Source organism: Cherax quadricarinatus, chromosome 53, assembly GCF_038502225.1.
Source record: "Cherax quadricarinatus isolate ZL_2023a chromosome 53, ASM3850222v1, whole genome shotgun sequence".
Taxonomy (NCBI): domain Eukaryota; kingdom Metazoa; phylum Arthropoda; class Malacostraca; order Decapoda; family Parastacidae; genus Cherax; species Cherax quadricarinatus.
Genome location: NC_091344.1, coordinates 14569996 through 14595155, shown reverse-complemented (window position 1 = coordinate 14595155; position 25160 = coordinate 14569996). Strand labels below are relative to the sequence as shown.

General features: G+C 40.4%; 1 protein-coding gene across 4 annotated transcripts in view; it reads left to right on the top strand.

Moving 5' to 3' along the window:
* Positions 1 to 2765: 2765 nt before the first annotated feature.
* LOC128692327 (SPRY domain-containing protein 3-like) overlaps positions 2766 to 25160 on the top strand; it is a 138116-nt gene continuing 115721 nt past the window's right edge. For 2 of the 4 annotated variants that reach the window (XM_070096348.1, XM_070096352.1), the window contains exons 1-2: positions 2766 to 2787; positions 16448 to 16722. In XM_070096348.1, coding sequence (XP_069952449.1) covers positions 16520 to 16722 — 203 coding nt within the window. In that variant the 5' untranslated portion in view covers positions 2766 to 2787; positions 16448 to 16519. Of the gene's footprint in view, positions 2866 to 2960; positions 3041 to 16447; positions 16723 to 25160 lie in introns of those variants that run through there. The other 2 variants (XM_070096349.1, XM_070096351.1) reach the window with 2 other exon arrangements.

The window sequence follows — 25160 nt, the reverse complement described above, 5'->3', positions numbered from 1 at the left end:
TTCCATCAGTTTAAAATCATAGGCATTTCACCAATGGCCTTCTCAATCGAGTCTGCAAGTGCTACCACCCCAGCCCCAGAGAGATGTACCCCATCCCTTGCATACATATCATGTTTGCCATAAAAGTTGTTCCAGTTGTCAGTGAATGGGATTGCAAGTTCCTTGCAGTATCTGTCTAGCCAGCAATTTACACCAATTGCCCTAGACAACCATTCATTTCCTACTCCCCTTCTAGGCAAGATGCTACATATGATTGGGATCCCTCCCTTAGACTTAATGAAATCTATAGCTGACCTGTACTTATCTAGCAGCTCTTCTCTCCTACCCTTCCCAATATCATTTCCACCAGCACTGAGACAGATAATGGGCTTGTTCCCATTACCTGACATGATATTATCCAGCCTGTTGACAATGTCCCCAACACCAGCTCCAGGGAAGCACACTCTATCTCTCATCTTCTTATTCCTATTACAAAAAGCACGGTCAATATATCTTACCTGAGAGTCACCAACCACAAGAATGCGCTTACCTCCATTAGCAGGGGCAGTAGTACCCTTACCTTCACTGGCCATTGAAGTACAATCATCCTGAAGAACAGTTAAGTTAACTGAAGAACAGAGAAGCGATTTCCTACCTTCAGATCTTCACTCTTAACTTTCCTTACTCTGATGCGCCTTCCATTACTGTGAACCACTCGCCACTTGTAGCAGGTGCTGGACTGCACCTCACTGCTGGACGTTGAAGCCTCATTCCCCACAACTCCAGCCACCTCACACTCTCTCCCAGACCCATTGAGGTGGACCTTCAGCCTCCTAATCTCCTCCTGGAGAAGCAAGACCTCCTCCTTCAACTCTCCAACCTCAATTTTTAAAACACTGCAGAAGCTATCAAAACTTTGGGGGCCCAGTCCCTGGACCCATTACGTACCTCTGTAATCTGTAAATACCTTTGTAACTTGTCATGACTGTGACCAGACCTACCTGGAGTTCATTACCTTTGTAAATTGTAACTTCATTACCTTTGTAAATTGTGAGTTCATTACCTTCGTAACTTGCTCAGCTATCAAAACTTTGAGGCCCAGTCCCTGGACCCATTATGTACCTCTGTAATCTTTTGACTACCGCCCACAGGATGGGTATGGGGTGCATAATAAAGATATTAAACTAACTAACTAGTACCTCTGAAGAAATGCTGAAACTGATTAATTTTATGAGCCAAAATACTGATGAGAGTGATTGCCTCTTCACCGAGTATGAATTAGATAATTCATTAACTAAAGGTCGATCAACTGCTCAGGTCCTGGGGATTTGTTAGATTTTAATTTGTCTATTTGCCTGAGGACCATGTCACACGTTACTCCAATCGTTCATAGTTGATCATCGTCCTGTTCTACATAATTTATTATTTCTGGAATTTCGCTAGTACCTCCCTGAGTAAAAACTGAGAGGAAGTATTGAAAATTTCACACATTTCCTTATCCCTGTCAGTGACCTGACCTGAGTTACTCTTAAGTGGGCCAATCTTGTCTCTAATCTTACTTCTGTATACCTGAAAGAACCCTTTTGGGTTAATCTTCGAATCCCTTACGACCTTAGCCATATAATCCCTTTTTGCTTTTCTTACTCCTTTTTTTTATTTCTCTCGTTAACTGAATATATTGATTTCTTAACTGCCCTTCCCCTCTTTTGATACACCTATATATGCCTCTATTTTGTACAATGAGATGTTTTAATCTATTGTTCATCCATTTGGGATCATTTTTTTTAGATCTAATTTCCCTACTCGGAACAAAAGTTGTCTGGGCAGCTAGAACTATGCTCTGAAAAGCGTCATATTGGCAACCAACACCACCTACCTGACCCATAGTAAGGTCATCCCAATTTAGCCCACCCAGGTAATTTTTCAGTCCCATGAAATCGGCCAAGCAGAAGTCTGGGACAGAGACTTGATTGCAGTTATCTGGGTAATTCCATGATATATTGAAATTAAGTGATTTGTGATCGCTTTCCTCAAGCTCATCATTAACCTCAAGATTATTAATTAGTGATTCTTTGTAGTACAATAATGAGGTATTAAAAGAACCCCAATGGAAATAAGTCACTGACTTTTTTTGGGGTTATCCTAGGTTCTCTACACATGTGCTGCTATGTATGATAGTCTATGTAACTGTATTTGTGTATACCTGAATAAACTTACCCTAAGTTGCCCAAAATGCTCTAATGTCAGCTGGGTCTTTAATAGTTGTATTATGTAATTGTAGAAATAAAGATTATTATCATTAATAACAACAACAACAATAATAATAATTATAATAATCGTTATAATTATAATAAGTATTATAATAATAATAAATTATTATTATTATTATTATTATTATTATTATTATTATTATTATTATTATTATTATTATTATTATTATTGCGTAAATAACCTAGGATAACCCAAAAAAGGTAAAATAGCGTGACATTTTAGGAATCCCATTAGTCATAATTGGCATAAATGAGAATTACTGTTCCCGTATCTTTCTCCGGGAGAAAATTTTGTTTCCTTTGTAATTCTCTCTCTGTTAAAAATTGAACAAAATCATATCTTATCTTAACATTTTTTTTTTTTTTTTTTTTTTTTTTTTTTTTTTTTTTTTTTTTCCTGGACTCTAATGAAATAGGTCTGTATAGTCCTTGTGGCTTAGCGCTTCTTTTTGATTATAATAATAATAATAATCTAATGTATCTCAATAAAGTATAAACTTTAGTGGCCCTTGAGAACCCCAACAACAACAACAAAATAGTCTGTACTCCTCACATTGATTTTAATCGATTTAAAACTCCAACTATTTTAAATGTTATCCATGTTTCCTACTATGAGGTACTAATTTTGTAGAGTGAATGTTATTTACTAGGCTGAACTGTAGTTTTATGTGGTATATTGTATTATGAGCGCTTGCGCAGACAGAGAGGCGCCTCACACCCACCGCAGCTTCGATCTTGGCTCAGACTACTTTGTTTGACAACATTACCTCCAGGTGTCTGGTTGCTGGCAGGTAGTACAGCATACTACCACTATCATCACTCGCATTACCTCCAGATGTCTGGCTGTTGGCAGGAAGTGCAGCATACTACCACCATCATTCACACCACTGCACAACATTACTTCCAGGTGTCTGGCTACTGGCAGGTAGCTCAGCACACTACTACCATCATCACTCACACCACTGTACAACATCTATGCATCTGGCTGCTGGATGGCCTGATACTACAATACTTGTTTACCACCACACACACCACTTCTCACACTGCATCACACCACACCATGTGATGGTGTGGTGTGATCAAGCCATCACTCACACCACTATTCACACCACTCCTCACACTCCACTCCTCACACTCCACTCCTCACACTCCACTCCTCACACTCCACTCCTCACACTCCACTCCTCACACTCCACTCCTCACACTCCACTCCTCACATTCCACTCCTCACACTCCACTCCTCACATTCCACTCCTCACACTCCACTCCTCACACTCCACTCCTCACACTCCACTCCTCACACACCATCACTCACACTACCCCTCACACACCACTCCTCACACACTGCCACTCACTACCCCTCAGACACTACCCCTCATACACCACCCCCTCACACACCACCCCCTCACACACCACCCCCTCACACACCACCCCCTCACACACCACCCCCTCACACACCACCCCCTCACACACCACCCCCTCACACACCACCCCTCACACACCACCCCTCACACACCACTCCTCACACACCACCCCTCACAAACCACCCCTCACACACAACCCCTCACACAGCACCACTTACTACCCCTCAGACACTACCCTTCACACACCACCCCTCACACACCACTCCTCATACACCACCCCTCACACACCACTCCTCACACACCACTCCTCACACACCACTCCTCACACACCACTCCTCACACACCACCCCTCACACACCACCCCTCACACACCACCCCTCACACACCACCCCTCACACACCACCCCTCACACCCTCCTCACACACCACCCCTCACACACCACCCCTCACACACCACCCCTCACACACCACCTCTTACACCATCACTCATGCACTACCCCTCACACACTTCCCCTCATACACTACCCCTCATACACTACCCCTCACACACTACCCCTCACACACTACCCCTCACACACTACCCCTCACACACCACCCCTCACACACCACCCCTCACACCACCCCTCACACACCACCCCTCAAGCACCACCCCACACACACCACCCCTCATGCACCACCCCTCACACACCACCCCTCACACACAACTCACACACAACCCCTCACACACAACCCCTCACACCACCCCTCACACACCACCCCTCACACACCACCCCTCACACACCACCCCTCATGCACCACCCCTCACACACCACCCCTCAAACACAACTCCTCACACACAACCCCTCACACACAACTCACAACCCCTCACACCACCCCTCACACACCACCACTCACACACTGCCACACACACTGCCACTCACACACTGCCACTCACACACTGCCACTCACACACTGCCACTCACACACTGCCACTCACACACTACCACTCACACACCACCACCACCACACACACCACCACCACACACACCACCACCACACACACCACCACCACACACACCACCACCACACACACCACCACCACACACACCACCACCACACACACCACCCCCACACACACCACCACCACACACACCACCACCACACACCACCACCACACACCACCACCCCACACATCACCACCACACACCACCACCCCACACATCACCATCACACACCACCACCACCACCACACACACCACCACCAGTCACTCACCACCTCTCACACACCATCAGTCACACCACCACTCACACACCATCAGTCACACCACCACTCACACACCATCACTGACACCACCTTTCACACCACCTCTCATCTACATCACTACTTCTATCTCCTCTGTATTTTGACTCCTCTGTGTTCTCTCTATTTTGACAAAATGCTTTGCCTGCTCAGCAGGCAAAGCATTTCATCAATAAAGATACCAAACTGTTGCATGTGTCTTATTTACTTTGTGGTATTGTATGCCATTAATATAATGATTTATGAAATTTTGAGGCTTGCATAATAATTTGGGATAACATTTGTATTGGTCAACACTGAGGTTGAACATATTTTTGGTTAATACACATGTTGAAACAGATTGGTAATAGTGAGAACATAAGTTTGAATGCTGATATGATTTGGATCAACAGGGTTGCTAGTGATATATAAGGCTTTAACATTATTTACCTATCAGAGTTTAAGTCAGACTTAGGAGGTGCTTGTTAACTACATTTTTGAAGCAGTTGGTAGAAACGAATTCCAAATTTTAAGGCTGTTTATTTCCATGGAGTTCCTGTATAGGTTAAGTCAGACACATGGTATATATCAAAATGACACCTAATTCTTGTACATTGTGTCTATTTGCTCTGTTACAGCTCTCCAGGAAGAGAGTGCTGGGTTGAAGTTTGTTTTAAATGTCCTTTATATATGAAATGCACAGTATGAAGTGGGGGTGTGTTGCTTGTTGAGTAAATTGACACTTTTGAATGGTGGAAGTGTGTGTTTTCTAGAATTTGATTAGGTTATTATTCTTTCAGCTGATATCTATTGAATAAAATGGGTTTTAGGTGGTTTTCTGTAGTAGATCCCCAAGCACAAATAAAATACCAGTAGGTGAGGTAAGAATGGATTAGGGAGTAGTACAGATTGAGTAATGTTGGCTGTGGAACAAGGTACCATATTTTTGTTAGAATGCCCATAGTTTTGGAAATTTTCTTCAATATGTTTTGGATGTGAATGTTGAATTTCAGGCCACAGTCAGGGTGTAGCCTTAAGAAATTTCTCTTACCTTGTTTTTCTGTGTGAATTATTTATTTTTTATGTTGAAATGGGTATTTTTTTAGCTTTATTCCCAAATATTGTGTAGAAGGTCTTGTCAATACTGAGAGTAAGTTTGTTGGTTGCCATCCAGGTAGAAATTTGTTCGAGCTCCTTATTGACTGTGTTGTTGGGGACAATAGAATCTCGATTAGATATGGCAAATGTTGTATCATCTGCAAACAGGACTGGTTTAAATTCCTGGGAGGCATTTGGTAGGTCACTGATGTAGATGAGGAATAATAGGAGGGCAAGGATGCTACCCTGAGGCAACCCTGTGTTGATAGTCTGTGTTAATGAGGTAGTATTGATTTTCACAAGCTGATGTCTATTGATGAGGTAGAATTTTATGTAGGTGAAACCATGCCCTCTGATACCATAATGCTCTAGTTTCAACAGCAAGATGTTATGGTTTAGTGTCAATTTTTTTCTTAGATCACTAAAGTGATGTGAATTAGAGCACAGTATTGTGAAATCATCTAGAGATTACATATGAAAGGTGCTTGGAAAATATAGTACAGTTCAGGATATTGAAATGTGAGATGAGAGGTACAATAGAGAAGAACATCTTGCATATTTTAATAAGATTTTGAATGAAAATGAGAGAGGAAAAAAGTAAAATCTATTAAATTGTAGGAAATTAGGGCTAGAGGATAGTAATAAAAGTCAATTCATGATTTAATAACAAAAATTAATTCCGTCAAGATATAAAGGTATACAGTGGAACCTCAGCTTACGAACTTAATCCATTCCGTGACCTTGTTAGTATCCTGATTTGTTCGTATGCTGAGTCAATTTTCCTCATTTAAATTAATTGAAAAGCCAAAAATCCGTTCCGGCGGAATTCCTACTCTCAGAGGCAGGAAAAATACACTTCAATATACGTAACTCTAATATCAATTGTACGGCTTATTTATCTATGATCTAATATGACATAATAAGCAATATAAGTAACATAGAAACCTGATATATATACAGTGGACCCCCGAGTTTCGTGATTAATCCTTTCCAGAGAACCTGCCGAAAGTCGAAATTCACGAAACTCAAAACCATTTTCCCCATAAGAAATAATGGAAATAAAATTAATCCGTTCCAGACACCCAAAAATATTAAAATAAAATATTTTTTTCAAATTAAATAAAGATTTATATACTGAAATCAATGAGAAATCAAGTACAGTGGACCCTCGACTAACGCTATTAATCCGTTCCTGAGAGCTCATCGTTAGTCAAAATTATCGTTAGTCAAGTTAATTTTCCCCATAAGAAATAATGGAAATCAAATTAATCCGTGTAGGACACCCCAAAGTATGAAAAAAAAATTGTTTTTACCACATGAAATATTAATTTTAATACACACAAGCTGAAGAAGGCATGCACAGTTACATGACACTTACCTTTATTGAAGATCTGGTGATGATTGATGGGATGGGAGGAGGGGAGAGTGTTGATGGTCTTAGTGTTTAGAAGGGGAATCCCCTTCCATTAGGACTTGAGGTGGCAAGTCCTTTTCCAGGGTTACTTCCCTTCCCTTTAAATCTCTCAAACCAACCTTTGCTGGCCTTAAATTCACTCAAATCACCACTAGTTGCTGGCATTTTTTTAATTAAATCGTCATGCAACTTCCTAGCCTTTTCACATATGATCACTTGAGAGATGCTATCTCCTGCTATCTGTTTTTCGTTTATCCACACCAATAACAGTCTCTCAACATCTTCGAGTATTTGCGATCTCAGTTTCGAAAACATAGTTGCACCTTTGGCAAGAACAGCTTCCTTGATTGCCGTTTTCTTGGCCACAATAGTAGCGATGGTTGATTGGGGTTTTGTGTACAACCTGGCCAGCTCGGAGACACGCACTCCACTTTCATACTTAGCAATGATCTCTTTCTTCATATCCATAGTAATTCTCACCCTTTTTGCTGTAGGGTTGGCACTAGAAGCTTTCTTGGGGCCCATGGTGACTTATTTTGAAGGTGCAATCACTAAAAAGGCTGTGATAATATGAAATGTTCCGATTGTATGCTTGGAAGCGACCGCGGTGGCTGGCTGGCTTGTAAACACTGGGCAGAGGTGGACGCGTCTCAGACGGAACGAATAGTGTTGGTCGAGTTTTTTAGCGCTAGTCGAGGCAAAAATTTTGCATTGAAATGTATCGCTAGTCGGATTTATCGTTAATCGATGCCATCGTTGCTCGAGGGTCCACTGTACATACATATAAAAAATAATAATAACATTACACTTACCTTTACTGAAGACCATATGAATGGAAGACAGGAGGAGGGGATAGGAGGAAGGTGTACACTATTGTTTGGAAGGAGAATCTCCTTCCATTAGGACTTTAGGTAGCAATTCCTTATCTGGGGTTACTTCCCTTCTTCTTTTAATGCCACTGGGAACAACTTGAGAGTCACTGGACCCCTGTCACACAAAATATCTGTCCAGAGAGGTCTTTTTCTGGCGTTTATTTAAGATTTCCCTGAAGTGGGACACAACATTGTCATTGTACATGTTGCAGATATGGCTTGTTTCAGCTTGGTCAGGGTGATACTTTTCAACAAAACTTTGCAACTCATTCCACATTCCACACATGTCCTTAATCACTGAAGAAGGAACCTCCTTCACTCTCTTTTCCTCCTCCTCTGAAGCAAGTTCCTCGGCTGTGGTCTGATGCTGTTCCAGTTGAAGCTCTTGCAGTTCATCAGTGGTAAGCTCTTCCCTGTGGTCCTCCACCAACTCTTCCACATCCCCGTCACTCACCTCCAACCCCATGGACTTGCCCAGTGCCACAACACCTTCCACAACAGGCAGAGGGTCGGCAGGGACAGGGTCTGCCTCGAACCCTTCAAAATCCCTCTGGATTGTGCTCCTCACTTTATTTACCAAAGGGCTTGCACTAGCTTTCCTTGGGTCCATGATGACTTATTTAGCAGTTGCAAGCACAAAAAACAATGGATTATTATGAAATGTATTGTATGAACCCGCAGGGTGATGGTCACGTGTTGGTAAACAATGGCACACTGAGCGTGAATGGCGTGGGAGACTGGCTTGGTGTGCATGGTGACGGGCGGACGGGTACCGGACGGTCGCCAAAACATGAGTCTAATCACGAAACTTGAGGCCAAATTTTGCCAAAAGAACTTACCAAAGGTCGAATTTCACGAAACTCGATGCTGCTGAAACTCAAGGGTCCACTGTATATATGAAAAAATATGTCATTACATATGTGGCTACGTAGTGGTGCCGGCAGCAGAGGAGAGTTTATTGTTTGGAGACAGGACAAAATATGATGCTACTATCAACTCTACAGCTTATTTATCTATCACAATTGATCTAATATGACAAAATAAACGATATAAATAACATAGCATGGAGGGAGGTAGAATAGCAGGGAGTGTAGCAGGCAGGCAGGGAGTGTAGTAGGCATGCAGGGAGTGTAGTAGGCATGCAGGGAGTATAGCAGACAGGGAGGGAAGTAACCCCAGAGAGGGCTTTGATACCTGAAGTCCTAATGGAGGGGGATTCCCCTTCCAAACAATAATCAGTCCTCCCTCTCTCCTCCTCCCTGTCTTCCATAAGCCAACAAGAGTCTTCAATAAAGGTATGTAATAGTGATTTAAATGTTTATTTATTTTATTTTGTTCTCATTGTTTTGTGTATGTAAAACTATAATTAATCTTCAAAAAATGTATTTTTTGTGTCTTGGATTAATTGTATTTACATTAATTCTTATGGGAAATATTATTTCAGTTTTAGGTCATTTCGGTTTTAGGCTGAGCTTCTGGAACGGATTACGGCCGATAACCGAATGAATAAAATTTGTCATGTGACAAGTGGAGGCGGCCATAACCGATCCGGCATTGTGGTATTCACTGACATCTAGTGACAGCCTTTTGAAGCCGTCTATTATTATAATTATTATTATAGTGCATTACAGTGGACCCTCGCCTAACGAACGCATTGCATAACGTTAAATCCACCTAGCGATACTTTTTAACGCAAAAATTTTGCCTCGGCTAGCGCTAAAAAACTTGATCAACTCGATTCGTTTGAGACGCGTCCACATGCGGCCTGAGCCCGCCTCACTTGTTCCGTGGGTGCCAGTGTTTACAAGCCAGCCACCGCGGTCGCTTCCAAGCATACAATCAGAACATTTCATATTATCACAGCCTTTTTAGTGATTGCACCTGCAAAATAAGTCACCATGGGGGCAAAAAAGCTTCTAGTGCCAACCGTACAGGAAAAAGGGTGAGAATTACTATGGATATGAAGAAAGAGATCATTGCTAAGTATGAAAGTGGAGTGCGTGTCTCCGAGCTGGCCAGGTTGTACACAAAACCCCAATCAACCATCTCTACTATTGTGGCCAAGAAAACGGCAATCAAGGGAGCTGTTCTTGCCAAAGGTGCAACTTTGTTTTCGAAACAGAGATCGCAAGTGATAGATGTTGAGAGACTGTTATTGGTGTGGATAAACGAAAAACAGATAGCAGGAGATAGCATCTCTCAAGCGATCATATGTGAAAAGGCTAGGAAATTGCATGACGATTTAATTAGAAAAATGCCTGCAACTAGTGGTGATATGAGTGAATTTAAGGCCAGCAAAGGTTGGTTTGAGAGATTTAAGAATCGTAGTGGCATACATAGTGTGATAAGACATGGTGAGGCTGCCAGTTTGGACCACAAAGTGGCTGAAAAATATGTGCAGGAATTCAAGGAGTACATAGACAGTGAAGAACTGAAACCTGAACAAGTGTTTAATTGAGATGAAACAGGCCTGTTTCGGAAGAAAATGCCAAACAGGACCTACATTACTCAGGAGGAAAAGGCACTCCCAGGACATAAGCCTATGAAAGACAGGCTTACTCTGTTGATGTGTGCCAATGCTAGTGGTGATTACAAAGTGAAGCCTTTATTGGTGTATCACTCTGAAACTCCCAGAGTGTTCAGGAAAAACAGTGTCCTCAAGGCTAATTTGTGTGTGCTGTGGAGGGCAAACAGTAAGGCATGGGTCACTAGGGACGTTTTCTGTGACTGGTTACACCATGCATTTTCCCCCACTGTGAAAAATTACCTAATTGAAAAGAAATTAGACCTTAAGTGCCTCCTGGTATTAGACAATGCTCCTGGTCATCCTACAGACGTGGCAGAGCGACTTTCTGCAGAAATGAGCTTCATTAAGGTCAAGTTTTTGCCTCCTATTACCACTCCTCTCCTGCAGCCCATAGACCAGCAGGTCATTTCCAACTTCAAGAAACTGTACACAAAATCTTATGTTTGAAAGGTGCTTTGTAGTGACTTCAGAAACTCAATTGACTCTAAGAGAGTTTTGGAGAGATCACTTTAGCATCCTCAGTTGTGTAAACATTATAGGTAAGGCTTGGGAGGAAGTGACTAAGAGGACCTTGAACTCTGCTTGGAAGAAACTGTGGCCAGAATGTGTAGACAGAAGGGATTTTGAAGGGTTTGAGGCTAACCCTGGGAATCCTATGCCAGTTGAGAAATCCGTTGTGCCATTGGGGAAGTCCTTGGGGTTGGAGGTTAGTGGGGAGGGTGTGGAAGAGTTGGTGGAGGAGGACAATGAAGAACTAACCACTGATGAGCTGCTAGATCATCTTGAACAGCAAGAGGCCACACCTGAGGAAACTGCTTCGGAGGAGGGGATAGAGAAATTGAAGAAGTTGCTTACTTCAAAGATTAAGGAAATGTGTGCAATGTGGCTTAAAGTGCAAACCTTTTTTGATGAAAATCACCCTCACACAGCTATTGCAAGCCGTGCTGGTGACTATTACACTGACAATGTTTTGAAACACTTTAGGAATGTCATAAAGGAACGGGAGGTACAGGCCTCTATGGACAGATATGTTGTGCGGCAGAGGTCCAGTGACTCTCAAGCTGGTCCTAGTGGCATTAAAAGAAGAAGGGAAGTAACCCCGGAAAAGGACTTGCCACCTCAAGTCCTAATAGAAGGGGATTCCCCTTCTAAACATTAACACCATCCACAGTCTCCCCTCCTCCCATCCCATCAATCATCACCAGATCTTCAATAAAGGTAAGTGTCATGTAACTGTGCATGTCTTCTTCAGTTTGTGTGTATTAAAATTAATATTTCATGTGGTAAAAAATTTTTTTTGTTCATACTTTGGGGTGTCAGGAACGGATTAATTTGATTTCCATTATTTCTTATGGGGAAAATTAATTCGCCTAACGATAATTTCGCCTAACGTTGAGCTCTCAGGAACAGATTAATAGCGTTAGGCGAGGGTCCACTGTATTATTATACTATTATTATTATATGTATTATTATACAGTAGACCCCCACTTTACGATCATCTCCCAATGTGACCAATTATGTAAGTGTATTTATGTAAGTGCGTTTGTACGTGTATGTTTGGGGGTCTGAAATGGACTAATCTAATTCACAATATTCCTTATGGGAACAAATTCGTTCAGTAATGGCACCTGAACATACTTCTGGAAAAAAATAATATCGTAAGCCGGGGGTCCACTGTATTATTATTATATATAGTATTATATTATATTATTATTATTATTATCATTATTATTATTACATCTCCTTGCCAACCTCAACAAAACACATGACCATAACACAAGGCACAGATCACTCTTTGATGTTCCTCGTGTCCATCTCACGCTATGCAAAAACTCATTGCACATAAAAGGCCCTAAAATCTGGAATTCATTACCTGTAAATATAAAAGAAACACTACCTGTTTATAAATTCAAGTCTCTTCTCAAAGATCACTTACTCACCCAAAACCAAATAAATACTGAGTAACTGAACCTTATAAATTGTATATCTTAAATGTTTCTCATAATTATATCACATAAATGTTAAACCTAAGACCCAATCTAACTTTGTTATTTTTTAAATACACTGCCTAACAGTATACTCCATTCTACTGAATGTACAGCAATGCATGCAGCCATATGACCTGTCTTTGTAATACTCATTTGTGCTTTATTGTTATCTGTTTACAATGATGTTTTATCACTGATTACATCATTGCTTAGTTAATCTTAAGTTAATTTTAAGCCTGCCCATAATGCTATGCATACAAGTGGCTTTGGCATACTGCTCTTACCTGTATTTTTTTGTACCTCTGTATGTTCAAATTATTAAATAAATAAATAAATAAATAAATGGGGAAGTGCTTGTGGGGGGAAGGGATGGAAGATATTCAGGCTTAATTTAGGGAAATGGAACACAGATCCAGTTCCTAGGTCAAGAGCCCCCTCACCACATACGTACTGCTACTAATAATAATTATAATAATGATTAATTAGACACATGTGCAACTCTTGGGTATCTTTATTGAGGAAACGTTTTGCCACACAGTGGCTTCATCAGTCCATACAAAGGAGAATCTTGAAGAACAGGAGGAGAATGAGGAAATCAGTCCCTCAACCTTGAGTCGATGTGGTCAGTCCATCAATCTTGATGGACTGACCACAAGATTGATGGACTGACCACATCTACTCAAGGTTGAGGGACTGATTACCTCATTCTCCTCCTGTTCTTCAAGATTCTCCTTTGTATGGACTGATGAAGCCACTGTGTGGCGAAACGTTTCCTCAATAAAGATACCCAAGAGTTGCACATGTGTCTAATTAATCAACATGTCGGTTCTCTGAACCATTCATCTACAATTATAATAATAATAATAATAATAATAATAATAATAATAATAATAATAATAATTCAATATAATAATAATAATAATAATAATAATTCAATATAATAATAATAATAATAACAGTAAGGAGAAACTTCATAAGGCTGCCAGTAGTTGGCGCCACCATCAGCAAAACATTGGTAACCACTACTTTTCACCTGTCTAGACTTAAGTAGTCCATAAGGATTAGGTTAAGTCTGCCTGAAATTCCTCGCATTATAGTGGCTTTCTTTGCTCCAGTCATATTATGTAAACACACATTGTAACCTTTGCAAAGAAACAAAAATTTTTTTATTTATTTATTTAAGGAACCTTCCTTGAGGGAGAAATATGCATCCTGAAATTTCGTTCGTATCCAGAAGCAAAAAATCGACCAAATGACGGTTCGTATTCTGAAAAGTTCGCATGGTGGGGCGTTCGTAAGCCAAGGTTCCACTGTATTTAAGAGAAAATTTTGGTAGCAGAATTACTTACAAGTGCAGTCAGCACTGAATGACCTTTGTTGAGTTCAGTACTTTCTGTGAATATGGACTTTTACACATGTATTTAAAATGTCTAAAAACAATAGGTGACATATGGGAATCTTTATTGAAGAAACGTTTTGCCACACAGTGGCTTCATCAGTCCAGTACAAATCAGAAGGGTGTAAGGAGAGGAGGAGTTTGAGGTAATTAGTCCCTCAGCCTGGGGTTGCTGTGTTTACTCCATCACATCGACTTGAGGCTGACGGAGTGATTACCTCAAACTCCTCCTCTCCTTACACCCTTCTGATTTGTACTGGACTGATGAAGCCACTGTGTGGCGAAACGTTTCTTCAATAAAGATTCCCATATGTCGCCTATTGTTTTTAGACATTTTAAATACATGTGTAAAAGTCCATATTCACAGAAAGTACTGAACTCAACAAAGGTCATTCAGTGCTGACTGCACTTGTAAGTAATTCTGCTACCAAAATTTTCTCTTAAATACAGTGGAACCTTGGCTTACGAACGCCCCACCATGCGAACTTTTCAGGAAAGATTCCCATATGTTGCATAAGTGTCTCGGTCTTCAATTTGTCGGTTTTAAACCACTTATCACTTCATATACTATCATAGAGAAAGAAAATAATATTCATGAGTAAAAATTTGCATGAATTGTTTGTTGGTGTGATGAGGAATAGGATAAATAACTAAGATTAAGATGTTTATTTTGACATGATACTTGGTTGTACAGAGGAATATAATACATAGTTGGGTGTACATGCCAAAAGCCCTTTGTATGCAAAGCATTTCGGGCAAACTTAAAGATTAACTTAAGATTAAGAAGGCAATAATAGTTCATATGGTCATTAGACGAGTTACAGTGAGTACAAGAGAATTGAATATTCTATCAGGTAATGCTACGTGGCTTTGATAAGTCCAGTAGCTCGATCGCTAGCTCACTCATCTCACACTCTGAGGTCTGGAGATCGAATCTCCTCCAGTATGGCTGGAAAACATTAGGGACATGTTTCCATAAGACACCTGCTGTCCCTGTCCCTGTTCACCCATAAGTTTAAAATGGGTACCTGCATGTTAGTTGACTAGTGTGAGTTGCATCCTGGGGCAAAACTGACCTAACTTGCCCTAAATGCTCAGCATAACAAGGGGTGTTCTATACAGTAGTATGTTACTGATGTCAGCTAGTCCTGTATATCATGTACATGTAGTAAATAGAGATATTATTATTATTATTGAATTAGTTTATAAAGTTTACAGTATTACAATGGAACAATTTACAATATGATGTATTACAGTTTAGCACTATTTACAACAATGAAATTTGGTATTACATTGGAACAATTTAAAAACAATTTACATTATGATGTATTACAATTTAGTAATACACATGCATAAAACAATAAAATTTAGACATCCTGATTTTGAAGTAGTGAGTAAGTGGTTGAGCATTCATCAGCACAATATGAGTAGCTTTTGAGTAACTGGTAGTGATTAGGTACAGTTTGTCTAGTTAATTTTGGGTGATGAAGTGATTTCTTAGTAGGGCCTTAAACTGATTTGCAGACAAGGGTCCTTTAGTGTGTTCTGACAATGAATTCCAGATCTTTGGGCCTTTTACGCACATAGCATTTTTGCATAGGGAGAGATGGACACGAGGGATATTGAAGAGTGATTTGTGTCTCGTATTGTGGTTGTGTGTTCTGTTATAGTTATCAAAAAGGGTTTACATTTGAGTGTAGCGTTCTGTGTATGTAGTAGGCACAATAATAAGTGTGGATGTTTTGTGTATTAAGCAAGTCAAGACTTAAAAAGAGATGGAGTGTGTTGTCTAATGCAGGAGTTAGTAATCAATTGCACTGCTCATGTCACTGTTATATCAGTACGGATTCCCGTGATTTGCTTACAAATTGCATGATTTGGAAAGATTTGTGTAGAACGCAACTACAGCCTCTCCTCACTTAGTGACATACTCGTTTACCAATGACTCGGACTTACGACGAGCTCTCTGACCAGTATGCATACCTAAATAATGTATGTTAAAGCTGATTTCCTCTATTCTGATTACTACAATCTGCAGTACATTACTGTATAAACATTTAAAAATGTCCCAAAAATGTTATAAATGGTGCAAAGGTGACATTAAAACAATATCAAAGATGGTTGACACAAACCCACTACTATTGTAGTATGCTCCTCACTTAGCAATGAATTCGTTTACTGACGTGGTCTTAGGAACTGAACTCTGTCATTAAGTGATGAGAGGCTGTGTTACTGTATTTTGATGCACTTCTTTTAAATACAGTATTTCTCTTTCTTGTCAGATCAGAAAATTAGGAGAGCTGGATACCGGAGAGAGAGGGCAGGGGTGTGAAGGCCCGGACGCAGCCAGACTGATGCTGAGCTGTGTTCACCCAAACCTTTTTGTTCTCTTTAAGAAACTGTTTGGAGTAGCCCCTGCTGGGGACTCAGAGGCCGACATGTATAATAATCTAAGTCCGCAGTGGCCCTTTGTCAGACAAAGACATCCTGCAAGTGCCCAAAGTGCCAACCAGAAAGTACGAGCAGAGAGAATAACCATAGAAGGGGATGTTTTAAGGTAGGTTAAATGAATACAAAGTAAGCTCTCTCTTTTACATAAATACTGCATAATAAAAATTATTAGAAATATTTCATGAGCATCTATAACTGGAGTATACCTGGAGAGGGTTTCAGGGGTCAGTGCCCCTGCAGCCCTGTCTGAGACCAGGCCTCATGGTGGATCAGGGTCTGATCAGCCAGGCAGTTACTGCTGGCTGCACACAAACTGTTGTATGAACCACAGCCCGGCTGGTCAGGTACTGACTTTAGGTGCCTGTCCAGTGCTTTCTCGAAGACAGCCAGGGGTCTAATGGTAATCCCCCTTATGTATGCTGGGAGGCAGTTGAACAGTCCTGGGCTCCTGATACTTATTTTGCTGCCTCTCAGTGTACTCGTGGCACCCATGCTTTTCACTGGGGAATGTTGCATCTCCTGCCTAGTCTTTTTGCTTTCATAGGGAGTTATTTTTATGTGCAAGTTTGGTACTAATCTCTCTAGGATTTTCCACGCATATATTATCATGTATCTCACTCAACTGCATTCAAGGGAATACAAATCAAGGGACTTCAACCATTCCCAGTATTTTAGATGCCTTATCGTACTTATGTGTGCCATGAAAGTTCTTTGTACACTCTCCAGGTCAGCAATTTTGCCTGCCTTGAAGGGGGCAATTAGTGTACAGCGATATTCCAGTCTTGAGAGAACAAGCAATTTGAAGAGAATCATCATGGGCTTGGTGTCTTTAGTTTTGAAAGTTCTCATTATCCATCCTATCATTTTTCTAGCAGATGCGGTAGATACATTGTTGTGGTCTTTGAAGGCGAGATCCTCTGACATTATCACTCCCAGGTCCTTCACATTACTTTTTTGCTCTATTGTATGGTTAGAATTTGTTGTATACCCTGATACAGTTTTAATTTCCTCAAGTTTTCCATATCTGAGTAGTTGAGATATCTCTTCATCGAACTTCATATTGTTTTGAGTGGCCCATTTGAAGAGTTGGTTGATGTCCGCTTGGAGTCTTGCAGTGTCTTCAATGGAGGTCACTGTCATGGCAATTCAGGCGTCATTCACAAAGGAAGACACAGGGCTATGGTTTACATCTCTATCTCTGTCAGATATGAGGATGAGGAATAGGATGGGAGTGAGTACTGTGTCTTGTGGAACAGAGCTCTTCACCGTAGCTGCCTTGGACTTTGCTCTGTTCTGTTTGTTAGGAAGTTGTAGATCCATCTATCTACCCGTGTTGCCTTTGGTTGTGTAATTGATGGGTATCTAGGTGGTTGGCGATCATGCTTTCTGTAATTCTTTGCAATTTCTTTACTGCTACCTTTGTAGACAGGGCTATGTCTGTAGTTTTTAGTGAGTGTGGGATGACCCCTGTGTCCATGCTCCCTTTCCATAGAATACTGAAGGCATGTGATAAGATAAGATAAGATAAGATTTCGTTCGGATTTTTAACCCCGGAGGGTTAGCCACCCAGGATAACCCAAGAAAGTCAGTGCGTCATCGAGGACTGTCTAACTTATTTCCATTGGGGTCCTTAACCCTTTGAGGGTTTTCGTCGTACTAGTACGTCTTACGCGTAGGGGTTTTTGACGTACTAGTACTCATAAATTCTAGCGGCCTCAAATCTAGTGGGAGAAAGCTGGTAGGCCTTCATATGAAAGAATGGGTCTATGTGGTCAGTGTGCACAGTCTAAAAAAAATCCTGCAGCAAACAGTGCATAATGAGAAAAAAAAAAACTTTGACCATTTTTTTTTAATAAATCAGCAACTTTGCAGTGTATTTTCGTATGGTATTTATTGTTGTATTCTAGTTTTCTTGGTCTCATTTTATAGAATGGAAGACATATTACAGAAATTGAGATGATTTTGACTGGTTTTACAAAGAAAGGTGCCTTGAAATTGAGCTCAAAGTAGCAGAAATGTTCGATTTTTACCAAACTTCAAAAGTAAACGAATCGTGCCAAGCGTGCAATACACGTCAACTGGTGAGTCTAATATTCTTTCACAAGTGCACCAATAATATTTATACCATTTTTTACACTAATGCAGTAGTCTGCATAACAGTAAATCTTATATTTTTTGTGAAAATAAAAATTCAAAGTGGAAAGCAAAAGAATATAAGAGGGGCCTTGAGACGTGACTAATGACTAGAGGATATGTCATTTTAGTGCCAGGAATGTCTTTCTTGTTTATTCTGGACCCTATTTGGAAATTGGCATCTTTTGAAATTTGTGTGAAATTGGCAAAATTGCTAAATTCTGACCACTGTACTGGATAGTTGAATTTCATAAATGAGTGGTTTCTTGCACCCATTCGATAGAAAAAATGGAGTTCTAGCGAAATATTCATGTTTTTTGTCGACTAGTACAGTGAAATTGGCCGAAAATGGGGCTCAAAGTGGGCAAAATCGCCGATGCGTAAACATCGCCGAGACCGCTAACTTTGCGAGAGCATAATTCCGTAAGTTTTCTATCAAATTTCAAACTTTTGGTGTCTTTATGATCGGGAAAAGATTCTCTATCTTTTCATAAGAAAAAATAATTTTTTTTTTTTTTTAAATTTGGCCGACCCTGAGAACGAGTTTCGGAGAGGGCCTGTCGACCCTCAAAGGGTTAATCTTGTCCCCCAGGATGCGACCCACACCAGTCGACTAACACCCAGGTACCTATTTGCTGCTAGGTGAACAGGACAACAGGTGTAAGGAAACGTGTCGAAATGTTTCCACCCGCCGGGAATCGAACCCGGGCCCTCCGTGTGTGAAGCGGGAACTTTAGCCACCAGGCCACCGGGCCAAGGGCTTGTTGCAGTTCTTGACGAACACTGAGTTCCATGAGTCTGGGCCTGGGGCAGAGTGAATGGACATGTCATTTATTGCCTTTTCAAAGTCTTGTGGTGTTAGGATAATATCAGATATTTTTCAGATGACCGATTTTGGGTCTCGTTCATAAAGAATTCATTTAAATTGTCACCCCTGAGTCTGGGTAAAGGCTCGCTGAACACTGAGTCGTATTGGGACTTTAGTATCTCACTCATTTCTTTGCTGTCATCTGTGTATGTCCCATGTTGCCTAAGCATCAAGTACATTACTGTACTATAACTGATGTTTACTTGAAAATTTTAAAATTTATAAGTAAACATACTATACATAAAAAAGTGTGATTCCCAAAAATCATTATAACACGATTGTAAAAAAAACTTGGCGAATGGGCATGGCACAAGCCCAGAGTAAGGTGGTCCTAAACATACCAAGTCACTGTTCTCACCACTGGACCATGCAGGCTTAACATGATTCATTCAGTTAGATGTATTTCTATGCAAGAAGTTAACATGAGACACTGACCACAAATACAAGTTTCATTGAATGAAACCCATGCCCACATGAAAGCAGCACAGTCTACCTTAAATCCCTTGAAAGTCATTGTCGGTGATTAGTGAGAAGTGTAATAATATGAGTGTAAACAGTATGGCATAAACCTTGGTAACTGATACTGGCAAAATGGTTTAAAAAGACATGTAAGCAAACACTAGGATATATTTATGTATTAGGAGACATTTTGGGCCTGGTGGCTAACACTCTTGCTTCACACAGCCAGGGTCTGGGCTCGATTCTCAGCTAGAGTAGAAACATTGGGCGTGTTTCTTTACACCTGTTGTCTATGTTTCTCATCAGTAAAATGGGTACCTGGGTGTTAGTCGACTGGCATGGGTCGCATCCTGGGGGACAGATCTAATTTGCCCGAAATGCTGAGCATAACAAGGGGCTTTCTATATAGTAATATGTCATTGATATCAACTAGGCCTGTATACCATGTACACGTACTTGTAATGAATAACGATATTATTATTATTATTATAAGGTCCCAGGATGGAACTGTTTTCTAATATGACGTAGTGTTTGTTCACATCTTAAACATGGTTGTAAACAACTCAGGTTAGAGGATTGGCTTGTCATTTTTTTTTTTTTTTTCCCATGGATTTGAGCCCCACCTATTTCCTTAGTTAACTGATGTGATGTATCCACATTCCTGTGGATTTTCTCATGGAAATTACCTGCACTGCTTCCTTCCCTAGTGCTTACATTTCCTCACCACCTCATGCTCAGGTTCTTTATTTTATCTCTTAAGAAATTTTTTGTTTGTGGCCCCGTGTTCCTAATCCTGCCTCCCGTCTTTATCTGTCTTATTGATACCTCTTATTACCTTGTATACTGTAAACATGTTTCTGCTCTGAGCTATTATTTCATTAGTGGTTTGAGATTTAATCCTCATTGTGTCCTCATAGCTCAGATTGTTTATCTCAAGACTGAAATTGATGGCAGATCTGTGGGTCTTCTAAAGCTTTAGCACACTTTTAAGTAGCTGTGGATTCTGAAAGCAATTCTTATGCTTAACCTCACATCTCCAATTCTGCGATTTTGCTATCGCCTTAATTCTTTGTATTTTGTCTACTATATATATCTGATTTGCTTTTTTTACAATTGAATTAAAAATCTAATCTCTCTTGCTTCTGTCCACATTTTTTTTTTTCCAAGTTTCTTCTTTCCCTTCAGTAGTCATTTCTGGCTTGGTTGAATCTGGTAAGCCTGTTATAGAATGATTACTGTATTAGTTTCCATGTTCTTCCTTTCTTTTTTTTTTTTGTGTGTGTGTCTTTAGCATCTTCTGCTAAATCGTTCTTTAATATTTTGTTTTTTCCAACCCAATTAAATCTTGAATAAATGTAATACAGGAGGGCCCTGCTTTACAGTGCTTCACTTGACAGCGTTTCGCTACTGCAGCAGTTTTCAGTTACGTATACCTATTCTTCATTTATTCAGACATCCTACAATAAATACATCCACCATTCACAATAAGCTAAGGACAAAAATATTTAAAAATAAATAATGTGTGTATTGTATGTGTATTTTTTAGGCCTAGCTCTATTGCTCACTTAATATATGATAGTGTAAACATGTTATCAGGCTTTTATATGCATTTGAAAGTGAAAAAAGGCTGTTTCACTTTACAGCATTAGCCTGGAAGCTAACCTGCTGTATAAGCAGGACCCTCCTGTATATAGTACGTAATTAATGGTAAATACATACTCATGCCTTATAGTCACCACTTTAATTTGACTGCTTCATAAAATGCTCATCATAAATCTGATGCAAATCCATACAAATTATTTGTAATTGTCCAACTCATCATTTGTAACCTGTCTCATCATACTTATAACCAGACTGAATTACCTTGAATTAAGTGTTACATGTATGTAAGTCTTAGAATTAATTTGCCCAAAATGCTTTGTATAAGTGGCTTTCTAAATGATAAATACAGTATAATATCTTTATTTACTACAAGTACATGTACATGGTATACAGGCCTAGCTGATATCAATGACATACTACTATATAGAAAGCCCCTTGTTATGCAGAGCATTTCAGGCAAATTAGGTCAGTTTTGTCCCTGGATGCTACCCACACCAGTTGACTAACACCCAGGTACCCATTTTACTGATGGGTGAACATAGACAACCAGTGTAAGGAAACATGTCCGATGTTTCTACCCCTTCACCGGGAATTGAACTCGGACCCTCACCGTGTGAAGCAAGAGCTTTTGCCACCAGGCCATGGGGCACCGTGAATGATAAACTTTATTTCTCCAAAGTATGATTTACAGTTGATTCAGAAAGATGATGATATTGATATATTAAAAGTATTATCCAGAGGGTTGAGGAGGGGTTGTTGAGGTAGTTCGGACATTTAGAGAGGATGCAACAAAATAGAATGATTTGGAGAGTATATAAATCTGTAGTGGAATGAAGGTGGGGTAGGGGTAGGCCTATGAAAGGTTGGAGGGAGGGGGAGTAAAGGAGGTCTTGTGTGCTAGGGGCTTGGATTTCCAGCAAGCATGTGTGAGCGTTTTGGAGTGTGAGCAAGGTAACATTTATGAAGGGATTCAGGGAAACTGGCAGGCCGGACTTGAGTCCTGGAGGTGGAAAGTACAGTGCCTGCATTGTGAAGGAGGGGTGTTATTGTTGCAGTTTTATAACTAATGTTAGTGCACCTCTGGCAAGAGACAGTAATGGAGTGAATGATGATTTTTTTTTTTTTTGGGCCACCCTGCCTTGGTGAGAAATGGCCTATGTGTTAACAATAAAATAATAATAAAAAAATAACTTTATAGAATGCCTCTGATTCTGCAGAGCATTTCGGGCAGCCTTAACCCTTTGATTGTTTCGGTTGTATATATACATCTTACATTGCATAGTTCCTTTGTATAAAGGCAAAGGGGATAAAAGAGAGTGCAAAAATTATAGGGGGATAAGTCTGTTGAGTGTACCTGGTAAAGTGTATGGTAGAGTTATAATTGAAAGAATTAAGAGTAAGACGGAGAATAGGATAGCAGATGAACAAGGAGGCTTTAGGAAAGGTAGGGGGTGTGTGGACCAGGTGTTTACAGTGAAACATATAAGTGAACAGTATTTAGATAAGGCTAAAGAGGTCTTTGTGGCATTTATGGATTTGGAAAAGGCGTATGACAGGGTGGATAGGGGGGCAATGTGGCAGATGTTGCAAGTGTATGGTGTAGGAGGTAGGTTACTGAAAGCAGTGAAGAGTTTTTACGAGGATAGTGAGGCTCAAGTTAGAGTATGTAGGAAAGAGGGAAATTTTTTCCCAGTAAAAGTAGGCCTTAGACAAGGATGTGTGATGTCACCGTGGTTGTTTAATATATTTATAGATGGGGTTGTAAGAGAAGTAAATGCGAGGGTCTTGGCAAGAGGCGTGGAGTTAAAAGATAAAGAATCACACACAAAGTGGGAGTTGTCACAGCTGCTCTTTGCTGATGACACTGTGCTCTTGGGAGATTCTGAAGAGAAGCTGCAGAGATTGGTGGATGAATTTGGCAGGGTGTGCAAAAGAAGAAAATTAAAGGTGAATACAGGAAAGAGTAAGGTTATGAGGATAACAAAAAGATTAGGTGATGAAAGATTGAATATCAGATTGGAGGGAGAGAGTATGGAGGAGGTGAACGTATTCAGATATTTGGGAGTGGACGTGTCAGCGGATGGGTCTATGAAAGATGAGGTGAATCATAGAATTGATGAGGAAAAAAGAGTGAGTGGTGCACTTAGGAGTCTGTGGAGACAAAGAACTTTGTCCTTGGAGGCAAAGAGGGGAATGTATGAGAGTATAGTTTTACCAACACTCTTATATGGGTGTGAAGCGTGGGTGATGAATGTTGCAGCGAGGAGAAGGCTGGAGGCAGTGGAGATGTCATGTCTGAGGGCAATGTGTGGTGTGAATATAATGCAGAGAATTCGTAGTTTGGAAGTTAGGAGGAGGTGCGGGATTACCAAAACTGTTGTCCAGAGGGCTGAGGAAGGGTTGTTGAGGTGGTTCGGACATGTAGAGAGAATGGAGCAAAACAGAATGACTTCAAGAGTGTATCAGTCTGTAGTGGAAGGAAGGCGGGGTAGGGGTCGGCCTAGGAAGGGTTGGAGGGAGGGGGTAAAGGAGGTTTTGTGTGCGAGGGGCTTGGACTTCCAGCAGGCATGCGTGAGCGTGTTTGATAGGAGTGAATGGAGACAAATGGTTTTTAATACTTGACGTGCTGTTGGAGTGTGAGCAAAGTAACATTTATGAAGGGATTCAGGGAAACCGGCAGGCCGGACTTGAGTCCTGGAGATGGGAAGTACAGTGCCTGCACTCTGAAGGAGGGGTGTTAATGTTGCAGTTTAAAAACTGTAGTGTAAAGCACCCTTCTGGCAAGACAGTGATGGAGTGAATGATGGTGAAAGTTTTTCTTTTTCGGGCCACCCTGCCTTGGTGGGAATCGGCCAGTGTGATAATATAATAATAAAAAATAAATATACATGTACATCTTATGAGCCACTGTGTTTGACGTATATATACTCATAAATTCTAGCGGCTTCAGATCAAGCAGGAGAAAGCTGGTAGCCCCACATGTGAGAGAATGGGTCTGTGTGGTCAATGTGCACCATATAAAAAAAATCCTGCAGCACGCAGTGCATAATGAGAAAAAAAAAACTGACCTTTTTTTTTTTTTTAATTAAAATGCCGACTTTGTGGTCTATTTTCGTATAGTCTTTATGGTTGTATTCTCGTTTTCTTGATCTCATTTGATAGAATGGAAAACATATTATAGAAATAGAGGTGATTTTGAAATGGAGCTCAAAGTAGGGAAAATGCTTGATTTCTGCCGATGTTCAAAAGTAAACAAATGTCATTTTCCAATAAATGTCCAAGTAATATGCAGTCATGAATGGGTTGACATTATTTATATAATTATTACAATATTGCAGTAGTCTGCATAACAGTAAATCTTCTATTTTTTGTTTGAATAAAAATTAAAAATAGAAAGCAAGAGTAATATCAGAAGGGCCTGGAGACGTGACTGATGAACAAAGAAAATGTTATTTTAGGGCCAGGAATGTTCGTATTGTTCA